The 14,713-nt window shown below is 38.7% G+C and overlaps 1 protein-coding gene across 1 annotated transcript; it reads left to right on the top strand.

Moving 5' to 3' along the window:
* Positions 1 to 6,506: 6,506 nt before the first annotated feature.
* LOC145111472 (uncharacterized) lies at positions 6,507 to 7,688 on the top strand. Its single transcript, XM_079047744.1, has 3 exons — positions 6,507 to 6,881; positions 7,030 to 7,340; positions 7,445 to 7,688. The coding sequence occupies exons 1-3, from the start codon at positions 6,507 to 6,509 to the stop codon at positions 7,686 to 7,688; spliced, it is 930 nt and encodes a 309-aa protein (XP_078903870.1).
* Positions 7,689 to 14,713: the final 7,025 nt, after the last annotated feature.

The raw sequence follows: 14,713 nt of genomic DNA, 5'->3' as shown, positions 1-14,713 counted from the left end.
AATTGATAAATAAAGGAATAAACATTTACATAACTAATTATGAAAAGTTTACTCCATGATATTAAAACAAGCTAAACCATGACACCATTGAAGAAGCTCGTGAAGGACAAGGTGGTCCACCACTTTCGGGAATATAAGTGCACCATGATGGACCAGAAGGTGGAACATGCCCCTTAGGGAGGGACTGGAAAGCAAGCATGTTCAAACTCTTTAAGTCGATGAAGTAAAATTTTCAAACTTTGCTAGCTTTGGCGGGGTTCGTAACTTCGTATAGACCAAAACAAGCACAACCAAGAACGCACAAGGAATGCTTGATGGCTTCATTTCTATAGTTTGTCAAATGGTTTCATGGTTTTGACTATTGACTTCATGAATATATTAAAATAGGGATAATGATTTGAAAGGGTAAGGAACTTTCAACTTTGTTCATATTTAGTCACTGAACTTTTTTTGTGCTTGATTTACCCCTGAATTATTTGAAATTGTTCACATTTACGTAACCGGTCAGAAGGGTAAAATGTGAACAATTTCAAATAATTCAGGGATAAATTAAGCATGAAAAAAACCAATAACTAAATGTGAACAAAGTTGAAAGTCTGTTACCCTTGCAAGTCATTATCCGTAGACAAAACAAACGTGTAAAAAATCGTTTATATTCGCATTCGATATTTTTGTCCTTTCAAGTATTAAAACTATGTTATTACATGCATGGGTTGCAAGCCTACAATGTAATATAATACGATACATTTTTATTTAAGATCACAATAATAATTAATAGCTTGTTGGCCGAATGCCTACATTATGGAGGAGGGACCAACAAATATCCAAATCTTGTCATTATTAGAAACTATAATGTTTAATTCTTAAAACATCTCAAATATAGATCATAGATGTAATAACAATTCGTCCCAAATGAGTAATTAAAGTTATCAACACTTTATAAATCTTAAACTCACTCTACATGTCAAATTAATATTATGGTATTTACATCATCATACGTCAATGTAACTATTTGAGATCACTTGTTTATTATACACACAAAGAAAATGAGTAACATGTGCTTTGATACTTAAATGAGAAATATGCATAAAAGGATATTTTTTGCAATATGTTTCTAAAAGTTACTTTTGAGATTTGAACACATATGTGCATGGATAAATGTGTTTTGAGTAGAGACTTCATTTAGTGATGGAATCAAAGAGAAGCTAAATATGTATGGTTGCTTTCCTTTGAATTTTGCAGTAATTAAATTTTGTTATAAAATCTTAAATATAGATTTTTTGAGAGATTATATTTAATCCAAATTTGATATAAAACGTTGAAGATATTATTCTATTAGGAATATGTTAGTGGGGTGGTTTTGAAATATTCAAAACTAAATGTTGTTTTTTGAGGGACAGATTATGGAAAGGATCTACATGCCTTCATAAATTCGTACACTCTTTGGAAACTTTCCACACCACCACCAACAACCACACACACTGCAACCCTTTTACTGCGTGTTTTTTCTTGTCATTTTATATGATCCCTTTCCAATTTCCATACAAACAATCTCCCGATTCCTCAAACTTCTCTTGCTCATTCTTCTTCTCTGAAGAACAACAATGGAGGACAATGCAGTTACCAGGTACAGTTTGTTTATCAACATTGCTAGACTGTTTCAACTGATCGAAGTTTTTATCGCCGTCGTGTTGATTTCGTGGTCTTCGTCTCGTCTCCCTTCCGTATTGAAAATATCCGGAGAATATCTGTTGGCATTTTCGTCAAATTTGTTGAATCAACACGTCGTGTTTTTCGTCGGAAACGTGATTATTGTTCTTTGTTATGTGCTTTCTCGTGATTCTGTCTCCGGATATGATTCCGAAATATCCGACGAGAAACGAACCTTGTCGAGTGAACTGAAAATAACCGGAGACGCTTCAATCGGAGAGTTACGTCCGCCGGTGAAAGAAACGGAAACGGAGGTGGTGAAGGAGACGATTATGGAAGAAAAAGGAGACCAGAAAGTGAACGGAAGAGTTAAAACAGAGTCGGATATGGCGGTTGAAACAGCAATCAAGCAAGCAGCAAAGCAGATTGACTGGTTTTCGAGGACGCAATCGGCGAAGTTGAAGCGCGAGATTTCAGTCCGACGTACACAACAAGAGCTGCGGCGGTCGGCGACGTCGACAGCGACGGCGAAGGCGAGGAGAAGTAACATGTTAGTCACCTCCTTCAAGGGATGTTCAACGGCGATATCAGTTGAGACGGTGGATAAACTGAGCAACGAAGAGTTTCAGCTTGCTGTTGAGACCTTCATCTCCAAGCATCAAAGCTTCCTCAAGCAACAGAGTATGGCTGAAAATGGAATTAAATTTTAAATTATAATTGTGAATTTTCTTTATCTTTAGTATTTCTCTTATTTAAATTTTCACTAATCCCTATCTAAAAAAGGAGATTATTTTAGAAATCCATGTCCAAAAATTTTGACTGGTTTTTATGAAATGTTTGGATCATTTTTAACCAAAACATTTAGTGAATGATTATTATTTATTGCAACTGTTCATATATTTCTCTCTCAATTTAATGAATAAAAAGAGACAAAGATTACATACATTGCTTGACAAAATAGATACTCACATATCCAGATTCTTCATAAAGCGAACATAAATCTATATTAAACTTTGCAAATTGCAATCCTTAAATAAATATATTAGATTAGATTTTGTAGTAAATGAGTTTTCTTAAATATGTTTAATTGAATTTTTTATAGTTCAATGTAATGTGATGCGACAATATATGAACTTTATAGAGTTGAATATGCTTTGTGGGTGTTATAAGACACATGTCACATATATTTTCCTTAAAACATATTTCGTTCAAATTATTTGAAGTTTGTTTCTAAAGAATAAAGATACACCATGTTAAACGACTCTTCAAGGTTGTGAAACATTATTAGACTTGATATTTACCTCGGTGTAAAAGGTTGAGCAGGGTTCAGCAAACCCGGCCAGGGTGACCAGAGGGACGACCCAAATAAGCATAATTTATGGGGGCATGATTTTATCCTTTTGTCCCAAATTTGTTTCTATCTAATTTCCAAATCATGCAATAATAAAAATCTGATATCACAAAACGGTAACCTAAATCAAAGGTGTTAAAACAGAAAATATGCATAGAAGACAAGGAGAGATAGGTGATTTAGGTTTACATGTTTAGAAAAAATCAAATATTGAGAGGGTGTTTGGTTAAGCTTAAAAAAAGAGTTTTTTTTAATTTATTATCAATTTCAGACCGATATATGTTAAAATGAATGTCTTGATAGACTATTTCTTAAAAATGGTTTATAGTGGTATGAACCGGAGATAAGTCATTTTTGATAGGTTACTAACCCCTAACTTATCAAAACTCCTTATAACTTATAGCTCTTCAACATCTCTACGAAGTCTTTTTTTGGTCATTTTGTCAAACACTAAAAAATCCTTATCAACTTATAGCGTTTTGACATCGGATAAGCTAATCCAAACAATTTTTTAAAAAACTTCATTTTGACACCGCTATAAGCTAATAAGCTATAAGTTAAAAAGTGATAAAACATTTTTAAATATTTTTAAATAAGCTATAGAGGAGATAAAAGATGTGGTGTGGTCGTGTGGTAGTGATCGGGCGCCGGGACCGGACGGGTTCACTTTTTGGTTCATTAAACGTTATTGGAAGCTAATAAAAAAAAGATGTGTGTAGCTTTGTTGACGACTTTTATTCATCTTCGGTCATCCCTTTTGGATGTAATTCATCTTTTTTCACACTTATACCGAAAAAGATGCCCCTATTTATGTTAAAGATTATAAACCGATTAGTTTAATAGGTGTGCAATACAAAATTATTGCAAAACTTTTAGCTAATCGGTTAAGGGTGGTGATTGATAGCATTATTAGCCCGGAACAGTCTGCGTTTGTTAAAGAATATTAGATGACCCTCTTATGGTAAATGAAATTATAGACTGGTATAAGAAAAAAAAAAGTTGATGATTTTCAAAGTAGATCTAGAAAAGGCATATGATTTAGTTAGTTGGGAGTACATTTTGAAGATTATGGAATTTATGGGATTTGATAATAAGTGGATTGGTTGGATAAGTGTGTGTTTGAATTCTTCCCGCTCTTCAGTGCTGGTTAATGGTAGCCCTACTGTGGAGTTTAGTCTCCAAAGAGGTCTTCGACAAGGTGACCCTATATCTTCTTTCTTATTTATCATAGTTATGGAAGGGTTACATGTTGCCATGGAAGATGCGGTCGTGCATGGCTTCTTTCGCAGTGCCCTAGTTGGAGAAGATGGGTTAGTTTTGTCTCGTCTTTTTTATACAGATGATGCTCTTTTTTTGGGAGAATAGGATGAGAAAAATATCACTAACTTGGTTAGAATTCTAAACTGCTTTTATCTGGTGTCTGTGTAACATACGCAAAATTCATGAAAATTTAAACTTTTTTTTAAACAACCCAAAAACCATCATTGTTTACATCTTGTTTTCAAAATAAGTTCATTATCAGAGAAATCCCAAAATCATAAAGTAAAACATGATGAGGTGCATGATCATGCCTTCGTCTTCTCGCGATCCCTTGAGGTACCTAAAACATAATCTAAAACTATAAGCTCAAAGCTTAGTGAGTTCCCCCAAAATACCAACACATAAACAATAACACAAATATAATAACAGCATATTATGGGTCCAATCAACCATCAGGTTGGAATAGCCCAGACCCATCAACCATCGGGTTGGAATGCCAACATATTATGGGCCCAATCAACCATTGGGTTGGAATACCCCATGTCCCTCAACCATTGGGTTGGAATGTCAATATACTATGGGTCCAATCATCCTCAGAATAGAATACCCTAGGCCCTCAACCATCAGGTTGGAATGTCCCAGCCTGTTGGCTTACGCACAAAGCAGTGAAGCCTCAGCCACCGACCAAACATGTGCACATATAACAGATAATCATATAACAGTCTACAGCCAGTCACACAGATCTACAGATCACTAAGCATAGCAGCATCCTATCTACTAGGATACCGATCTAACATATCATAACAATACAATAGCATGCATAACAGGATATTAATCCAATCGGTATTGGAGCCTTCGACCCGCAAGTACAGTGAGGACAACTCACCTCGCAAACTAAGTAGAACTGATGAGGCCCGACTCCGAATGTCATCTCTCTACACGATACCTAGTTCCAACAAATGGCCAATTTCCATAAGAATTCCAAAATACCCAAAATACCCTCAAGATCAAACTTGCTCAAAGTCAAAGTCAACGGTCAAGGTCAACAGTCCATGTTTACCCAACACGTCGTGTTTACTAGCAAACAAGCCATGTTTCGATAGCATCCAGACGATCGGGAAAACTCCAGCCAACACGTTGTCTTGGCTTGAAAACACGTTGTGTTTTCTCGAGTTCCAGCACCTTAATACATTAAGCTGGTTTCTTCGATTTCAGGGACTCCAAGGCTCAGATCCAGACCCAAATGCTACCAAGAAGGATAAAGTTTCCAACTTTATCCTTTGGAGCAACTCCAAGGGTCCAAAAACCCAACCACAATGCTTGAAGATTCAAGGGCTTAACCAATAAGCACTAAATCCTTGAAGTCTGAAACCCATCCTTTCCAGAAGAGATTCTAGCACCAAAACCATCCCAAAAGTCGGTGCTTTATAGACATGCATGTCCAATGCATGTCTTGAACCCAAAATAGGTGAAAATGGGGATTTATGACCTACTCCCCATGCATGGCATCAAAACTCGACTATAGGCCAGATCCAAGAGTCTAGAAGGTCACTTATACCTATAGATTCATAAAGTTGCTAACTTTATGAAATCCAACCATTCCCCCACTCAAGAACAACAAGAAAAGGGACAAAACTCAAGATCTAGCAGCATAGAGGAATAAAAATCAGATCTTGGACACTTGCAAAGGTCCAGAAAAGTGTCAAACTGAAAGATGAGGGCTTGCTTGTTAGATCCTTACTTCTTTCTTCCAACTTTTTTCTTCTTTGGCTCCAAAAACACCACACTAGCTCATAAAAGAGAGGGAAAGATGATTAGGGTTCTTAAGGGTCGATAAGGGGGGGGGGGGGGTTGGAGGCTGATAAAGGACCACCCCTTGGGACTTAAGGAGATTATATAGGGTGCAAAACCCTAAAAATTAGGGTTTTCTCAACCAGCCGCCAACACGCCATGTTTGCCCACCAACACGTCGTGTTGGTCCATAAAACACACGGCCCAATAGTTCCTCAAGACGTCGTGGTGAGGCTTCACCACGCCGCGTTTCAGAGGAGAACATGCAAAAATGGAATAAATCTCATACCTGAAAATTGGGGTGTTACAGTCTGGTTTTAAAATTAACATACAAAAGTCTAATCTTTTTGGGATTGGAGTGTCTATTGCTAAAGTGGAAAACCTTGCGGTTGGTGCTGGTTGCTCTACAGAAAAAATACCTTTTTTGTACCTTGGGTTGCCTATAGGTTCAAAAATGGGGAGGGTGGAGGGATGGAAAATGGTGGTTGAAAATTTTAAAAAAAGACTTGCAAATTGGAAAATTAAAATGCTTTCGATTGGCAGCCGGTTGACATTGATTAAATCGGTGCTTGGGAGTTTGAGTATTTACTTTATGTCGTTGTTTAAAGTTCCAGATACGGTGTGTAATACCTTGGAAATGTTACGAGCTCGATACTTTTGGGGAGGGGATGAGACGGAAAAGAAAATACATTGGATTAAATGGGATATAACTCTGACGTCTTTGGACAGAGGGGAATTGGGGATTGGGTGCTTGAAAGCTTTCAATCTAGCGTTGCTTCAAAAATGGAAGTGGCGGTTTCTAACAGATAATGGAGCCATATGGGTTAAGGTGATTAAAAGTATACATGAGCCGTTTGGGGGGTTGGGTTGTTTTGATGAAAACCTGAGAGTGGGAGGAGTTTGGTGAAGTTTAGTGCGTTTGTTTGATAAGCTAAATACCAAACATATCTTACCCCATGTTTTTATGCGAAAAAAAGATTGGTGATGGTGTCTTGACTCGGTTTTGGAAGGATATTTGGGTTGTAGATACAAAGCTTATGGACCAGTTTCCTAGATTGTATGTTTTGGAAGTTAATAAATATTGTGTTATTGCTGACATCTATCAAGATGGTAATTGGGAGTGGTCTTGGATTAGACAAATAAATGGTGGTCATACAGTTGATCGGTTATTGGTGTTGGGTGGCTTGCTTGAAAATGTTAATATCGGTAATGGTAGTGATTGTAGGAGTTGGGATCTTGATACTGAGGGCAATTCACGGTCAAGAGTGCTCGGATTCATATCGATGAGGTTATTACTCACCCGGGTAATATACCAACTCGATGGAATAGATATGCTCCTATAAAGGTTAATATTTTGATTTGGCGTGTCCTTTTAAATAAAATCCCCATTAGGTTGAATCTCAGTGGAAGAGGTATTGAGGTTCATTCTTTGTTACGCCCGACTTATGATCGGTGTGTTGAAGATACAAATCATGTGTTTATGTTCTGTGAGGTTCCTGCCCAGATTTGGTCTCAGATTGAAATATGTCTTGATGTTACTTTACCTATGTTGATCACTGTTGCTGAGTTGTTAACATGGACAAATACAGTGAATATGGTGGTTGCGAAGAGGAAGGTTTTGGAGGTGATATATTGACCGCTATATGGATGCTTTGGACTTATCGAAATAATCAAATATTTCAATCGTCCAAAATTAAAAGTAGTAGTATTTTTGAAAAAATTGCAATGTATTTTTTGATTGGTTTTCGAATAGTAATTCTAAAAGTAGACTCAATTGGACAACGTGGTTACAAAACCCATTGCTTTGTAATGTTTTGTAATTTCTTTTCCTCTAGATTCTTACAAGTTTTTTTAATAAAGTTCATCTTTAAGCTGTTCAAAAAAAAGCTTAGCCAAACACCCTCTGAGTGTTGAGCAGTCGTATAGATACGAAGACGATTGAGAGGTTGCAATCGAAAGATTGATGACATGCAAAGATCGCAAAATCCCAATATAGTCGCCCATATCCAATCAATCGGGATCATTTGTAACTAAGACTTGCTACCTTATAAGTTCACATATCTTGCTTCTCAATTGTGACTTGTAATTATGAAATACGAATTAGTGAATTACATTCGTTTTGTTTCAATATGAGATTCTCTATCTTTCTATTTTTTTCCTAGATAACGCAGTTTATTATCACCTATATATTTGTTTGTATTTCTCAATTTTGAATTAGAACGTAAGGACCTTACTTATAAAGTACCTCTCGTGTATGTGTCTCAATAACATTTTTATCACTGTCATGATATCTTTATTTTTGGATATATTCATATAAATAAAATTCCATTACTAATAACTAAAAAAAGTAGGACGTTACAAGTAATCTAAATGGAAATCGTAGTAATCGTAAAACCGAGAGCGCACATGTAGAGAACGTCTAAATTTGACTTCATACGAGGAAGTTATGATTTTTCAAAGTTTTCAGCACGACTATGTTATCACAAAAACCAAAATTGAAATCGATCGATTGTTAGGAAAAACAATCGAAACTAGAGTTGAAGATCTCGTCAATACCTATCCATCGATATATGAGAGAGATATGAGTTTTTAACCGACTTTAACAGTCTAAGCCTCTTAAAAATATAACTTTAAAAATAAAGTAAAAATTAGTCGACGGAGTCTAAATGAAAGTTGTAGATCTCGTCGATAGCTATGTGTGGTTATAAAATACGTTGAAACGAAGCTTGTATGAAGATGAAACACCCCAAAAATATGGTCCCAAAATTTCATTTTTAAAATAGATAAAAATAATATTTTCAAATATCATCCATACATCTCAACAAACCCAATATATCAAATGTCATAAAAATCAGAGTAAAGATCATATGCGGAATCCCAATGGTGTGTGCGATGCAGTCAACCCGAGCTCTTCCCCTTGGAACTGGAAGTACCTGAAACATAAACAGAAAACCGTAAGCACAAAGCTTAGTGAGATTCCCAAAGTACCACATACCATACATACGATAAACATATAATGGGCCCCGCCCCGTCTTTGGTCCCCACCCGGTTTCGATCCCCGCTCGGTAATAGATCGGGCCCCGCCCAGCATACATATAACATATATCAAGTAATCACATACACATGCAATAATCACACAGATGCATAGCATACAATTGGTCATCGGGCCCCGCCCGGTAAGCATATAAACACATAAAACATGCCAGAGTCACGCAGACAGTTAGCATACTGACATAACATAAACATGGGTCGGTATTGGTGCCTTCGACCCGCTAAACCCAGTGAGGAAAACTCACCTCGAAAAGCCGAAAGAAACGAATGATCCCTGACTACTGGTCCTACAGCTCGACAAGCTATCAATTGCCACATAAAAACTAATTAATGTTTGGGATCTACAACATAACCAAAAGTACTACTTGGGGTAAAAAGACAATTTTACCCCTACCCTAGCTTGGTCCAATAGTGAAGCCCATAACCTCAATCCAATGGGCCCAAAAGTTAAAGCATCCACCAAGGCCCAAAATATGGCCCAATTTCCAATTGGGGCCAACTCATTCACATGGGCCTTAGCCCAAGTCCCAATAACATACTTGGCCTAAAAACTACCAAAATTAGATGGCCTAACTAACCTTAATCTTCCAAGTCCAAATCAAGGCCCAAGCCAAAGTCCAATAATGAAATGCCAACAAACTGAGTACGTTGGGCGTACTCATCTGGTACTGTAGCACCTGGTTCCTGGTATGTATTTTATTTAAGTGATTTTGCATTTTTGGCCTGGGACTCGGCGAGTTGAAGGCCCAACTTGCCGAGTAGAAGCGGGATGAGACGCGGGATTTAAGTATGGGACTCGTCGAGTCGGGTCCTGGACTCGACGAGTAGGCTCTGACTGGACAAAAACCCTAATCTGAGGGTTTGCACCCTATTTAATCATCTCTTTCAGCCACCACTCGTCCCTATTGCTCCCAGAAACCCTCCATAGCAAACCCTAAGTGTTTTGGTGCAAGATCTAGCTTTTGAGTGATTTTTGTGGGTTTTGACCACAAAAAGTCGATACCTTGCATGTTCATTTGCTAGATCCCTTTTTGGAGAGATTTAGGGCTTTTATAAGCCATTCTTGGTAACCAACCATGATTGCAAGCATGGTTGGGGGTCAAAACTTCGGATCTAGGACTTGGGAAGAGTCACAAGGCAGATTGGGTTTGTTTTTGCACTCAAGGAAGGTCCCATGCAACATAAAAGCCATTTTAGGGCTTTTTAGGCTCAAAAGTCCCATGTATGCACGTAAAGTTTGTAACTTTATGTGCTAGATCGAGCTTAGGGGCTTGGATCTATCATTTGGACAAAAGTTGTACACCAGAAATCGAAGGAATAGACTCGGGACTCTATCGACTCGGCGAGTCGTTCTTGGGACTCGGCGAGTCCGAGGCTTGACTTCCTTTTTTTTCTGTTATGGTTCAAGAGACCCAGTTGAGTGAAAGAAAGGTTTTAGAGGGTCCAGGGGAGTGACCCAAACGTATTGGGATAAGCCTTAGTCCTGGAGTTCATAGGACTCGGCGAGTGCATGAGCCGACTCGGCGAGTCCAAGGCAATCTCCCAACTCTTGAAGATGAACTCGACGAGTTGTTCATACAACTCGGCGAGTCGAGGACAGGACGTGTTCATAGGATGAAGATGGACTCGACGAGTGTTCATACCGCTCGGCGAGTCGGATGAGGGTTCATCCGAGGTTGTGTTAGAAGGAGAACTCGTCGAGTCGTTGCTAAACTCGACGAGTAGAGACGTGGATGGGGGACAGTGAAGAGATAGGGACTCGACGAGTTGGTGGCCCAACTCGGCGAGTCGGGTCAACTGGAAGTTGACTTTGACTTTGACTTGGACATTGGTCAGGGGTAAATGGTCATTTTACCCTAAGAATAGATATCAGACTCTGATTAAGTGTTTTGTGGGGATTATAGCCGGAGGATTTCCGGAGCAGCAGCAGACAAAGATTTCCCGCACAGATTATCAGCAGCTACTCGTTCGAGGTGAGTTACCTTCCAGTAGCGGTGGGTCTACGGCCACAATGACGGCCCACCAGTAGGAGTTGTATGTTAGATGATTGTCTTTGTGATATCATCTGGATTTGCTACTACCTGATATGTTATATGCTGGCATGATATGTTATATGTGACAGTAGTAGGGTTCGGTTGTTAGGACCGAAGGGTAGGTCAGACACCCCAGATATGTCTGACAGTATGTGATGATATGTTTATATGCTAGCATGATATGTTATATGTGATAGTCTTAGTAGGGAGGGAATAGTCCCGAAGTTCGGTTGTTAGGACCGAAGGGTAGGTCAGACACCCCAGATATGTCTGACAGTATGTTTATATTATGATATATGTGATAATAGCAGTAGGGGGTGGATTAGCCCCCGAGGTTCGGTTGATAGGACCGAAGGGTAGGTCAGCACCCCAGAATGGCTTGACATGGGTAGGTCAGCACCCCAGAATGGCTTGACATGGGTAGGTCGGCACCCCAGAATGGTCGTACTGGGTAGGTCGGGCACCCCAGAATTGTCCGGCAGTATGTCTATGATGTATCTGTATGGTATGTGGTATGATGGGGGAACTCACTAAGCTTTGTGCTTATAGTTTTAGTTTTGGTTTCAGGTACCTCTTCGTCTAAGGGGAAGGAGCCGACAGTGTAGCAGCGCATCACACACACATGATTTCCGCATGGAGTTTTCTGGGATTGTACTCTGATTGATTTTACTTTGACATTATGATTTTCAGACACATTGTTATATTCTTGTTTGCAAATGATATGCCATGGGAAGTGTTTTGGTAAACTATGTTGAGAATTACTTAATTAAAAAAAAATTGGCTTGAAAATTGGGATGTTACAAGTTGGTATCAGAGCCCTGGTTTGAGGGATTCGGACACACCCTCGGGGGTGTCTGGACTCAAACCGAGGGATTTAAAAGATTTTTACAAAGAAAATGGTTTTCTAAAATCTGAGTCAAAGGGGTTTTGAGAAAGAACAAGGTGTGTGATGCGTGCGACCAGCCGAGCTCAAGTAAGTTTTGATGGGTTTTCAGCATTCTAACACTCCTATGGTGTACATGCAACCCTAGAAACCTTGGATCTATGTTTGACTAAGATACATGCAAATAATTATTTTTCCAAGGTTCTTATCCTAACTAGCATGGCATGGGGTACTTGAATCAAATAAAACTAGTAGAATTACTTACCTTGTAGTAGTAGTTGATTGCTTGGAGTTTGAGAGCCTAGCACCAATAATATGGATGCCTCAAATGGAAGTCACAAATCACCACAAACTTGGAAACTTGAGAGAATAGTCACAAACTTCTTGAAATCGGCCCTCTTAGTTTACACACATCAACTAGTGCAATTTCAAGAACCAAAGCCTCCTATATATAGTGTGGTGGATTAGGGTTACATTCATGTAAACCCTAATACCCATGTCTTTTCATTTCCATGAGATCCATGGGTTAAAGCTCCATGGAGTATCCATGGACTTTCCATGCAAGCCTAGCCCATTCCAAATAAGCATTAGCCCACACTATATAAATACAAGAGCCCATATTTAATTAGTCATACTTTTGATCTCTAAATTAATTATAGATCAATACTAATTAAATAATATGATTTTATATTAATATATTAGGACTTATAATATATTAATAAATCATAACTTATACTATTCTCAAACGATTATCCATAAATTGTTTGGGTGAAGTGCAACCCAAATGGACCATGTCGGGTCGGGTCAAGTACATACCAAATATAGTTATGGACTTAGACACTATATCCAACAGTCTCCCACTTGGATAAGTCTAATAACTATAGTTGCAAGTATGACTTCAGGAACCGATCAGCAATCGTAGCTCTTTAAACTCTGTTGAACTATGAAACGCCATTTTAGATAAGTGATCATATAATCCTCTGTTCTAGATATCAGCCGGACAAATACATGGAACATGGTCTTGCTTATTGTCCAGCATTTGTTTCCCGATTTCCGATTTGTTTGACATAGAACTTAACTGAACACATCAATTTAGTTCTGACCGGGCCCGGTACATAGGTCAAAACAAAATCATCGAGGGGCCCAGATATTGCTTCTAATCCTAGAAGGAACAGATAAACTTCGACTCATATGTTTGCTCTATTACTTGTTGAATTACACACAAAAGCACGGTTTATAACATCGAGTTACCAATGCGTTTTCATGCAATCAATGCATAACCAACTCATAGGCAACAAATCATATCTCTAGGTTTGAAGACTTATATGATATTACCGTCTCACGATCACTCGAGATAAATTCCATGAAGTGATACAAGTGATCGTGGGTTGAATCCAATACTCAGAACTTATGAGCACTCATGAGTGCTGTAGCCCCGCTTTGTCTAACATCTTAGACCTCTACAAGCCAACCCATGACAGTCTTGATTCATATCTACTTCCAACATATGACCGACTGTGGAGAGTTCGAATAATATGATATAAACCATAACATAATTATTCTGGAAGTCAAAACATGCAAAAAGAAATAATAGTAAACGATTGACAAGAGATAGCAACACTTTACTCATAAATAACAACTTTTATTTATCATCAAATGTCAATTACATTTTACAAATTTCAAGATTATCTAACTACTAAAACTAATATCATCCTTCAGCCCTATGCTCCGAGCATGCTGGAGATGCTTAGCCCGAGTCAGTCCCTTCGTGAGGGGATCTGTTGGGTTCTCATCCGATGATACCCTCTTTGCCACGAGGATTCCTTCTTCTATTCGATGTCTGATGAAGTGATATTTTCTGTCAATGTGTCTGGATCTCCCATGATCTCTTGGTTCCTTGGCTAAGGCAACCGCACTATTTTCTGTCAATGTTGTCACAGAAAATCTCCATTGGCTCCTTTATAGCTGGTACAACTCCAAGGTCTCCGATGAAGTTCTTTAGCCATATAGCCTCCTTTGCTGCCTCGCTTGCTGCTATATACTCTGATTCACAAGTGGAATCAGCCACTGTCTCCTGCTTGGAACTTTTCCAAGTAATTGCCCCTCCGTTTAGAGTAAAGACCCAGCCCGATTGAGAGCGGAAATTATCCCTGTCAGTCTGAAAGCTAGCATCACTGTACCCTACAACTCTCAAGTCCTTACTACCACCGAGGGTAAGGACCCAGTCCTTAGTCCTCCGTAGGTACTTGAGGATATTCTTTACCGCAGTCCAGTGTGCCTTGCCAGGGTTCCCCTGATACCTGCTAACCATTCTCAAAGCAAAGGCTACATCAGGTCGAGTACACGTCATAGCATACATGATCGATCCTACAGCTGAAGCATAAGGTATTCGACTCATTTCTGCTATCTCAGCCTCAGTACTAGGGCTTTGTGTCTTACTCAATCTGGCGTTACTCTGGATAGGTAACTCTCCTTTCTTGGAGTTATGCATGTTGAACCTTTTCAACACTTTGTCCACATAGGTGCTTTGACTAAGTCCAATTAGTCTTTTACTCCTGTTTCTCAAAATCCTTATCCCTAGGATATAGGCAGCTTCTCCAAGGTCCTTCACAGCGAAATACTTCCCAAGCCAGGACTTTACTTCCTGCAGGGTTGGGATTGTTGGATATAGTGTCTAAGTCCATAACTTTATTT

This window comes from Lactuca virosa, chromosome 5 (genome assembly GCF_052849685.1).
Source record: "Lactuca virosa cultivar CGN04683 chromosome 5, Lactuca_virosa_CGN04683_v6, whole genome shotgun sequence".
Lineage (NCBI taxonomy): Eukaryota > Viridiplantae > Streptophyta > Magnoliopsida > Asterales > Asteraceae > Lactuca > Lactuca virosa.
The sequence above is the reverse complement of the archived record's forward strand: the minus strand, read 5'-3'. Positions and strand labels throughout refer to the sequence as shown.

Bases quoted from the DNA above. Each gene is read 5' to 3' on its own strand.
- LOC145111472 (XM_079047744.1), top strand. From the start codon at position 6,507: ATGGGGAGGGTGGAGGGATGGAAAATGGTGGTTGAAAATTTTAAAAAA. The intron at 6,882-7,029 runs GTGATTAAAAGT...TGCGAAAAAAAG, and splicing joins ATGGAGCCATATGGGTTAAG to ATTGGTGATGGTGTCTTGAC. The intron at 7,341-7,444 runs GTTATTACTCAC...AATCCCCATTAG, and splicing joins CTCGGATTCATATCGATGAG to GTTGAATCTCAGTGGAAGAG.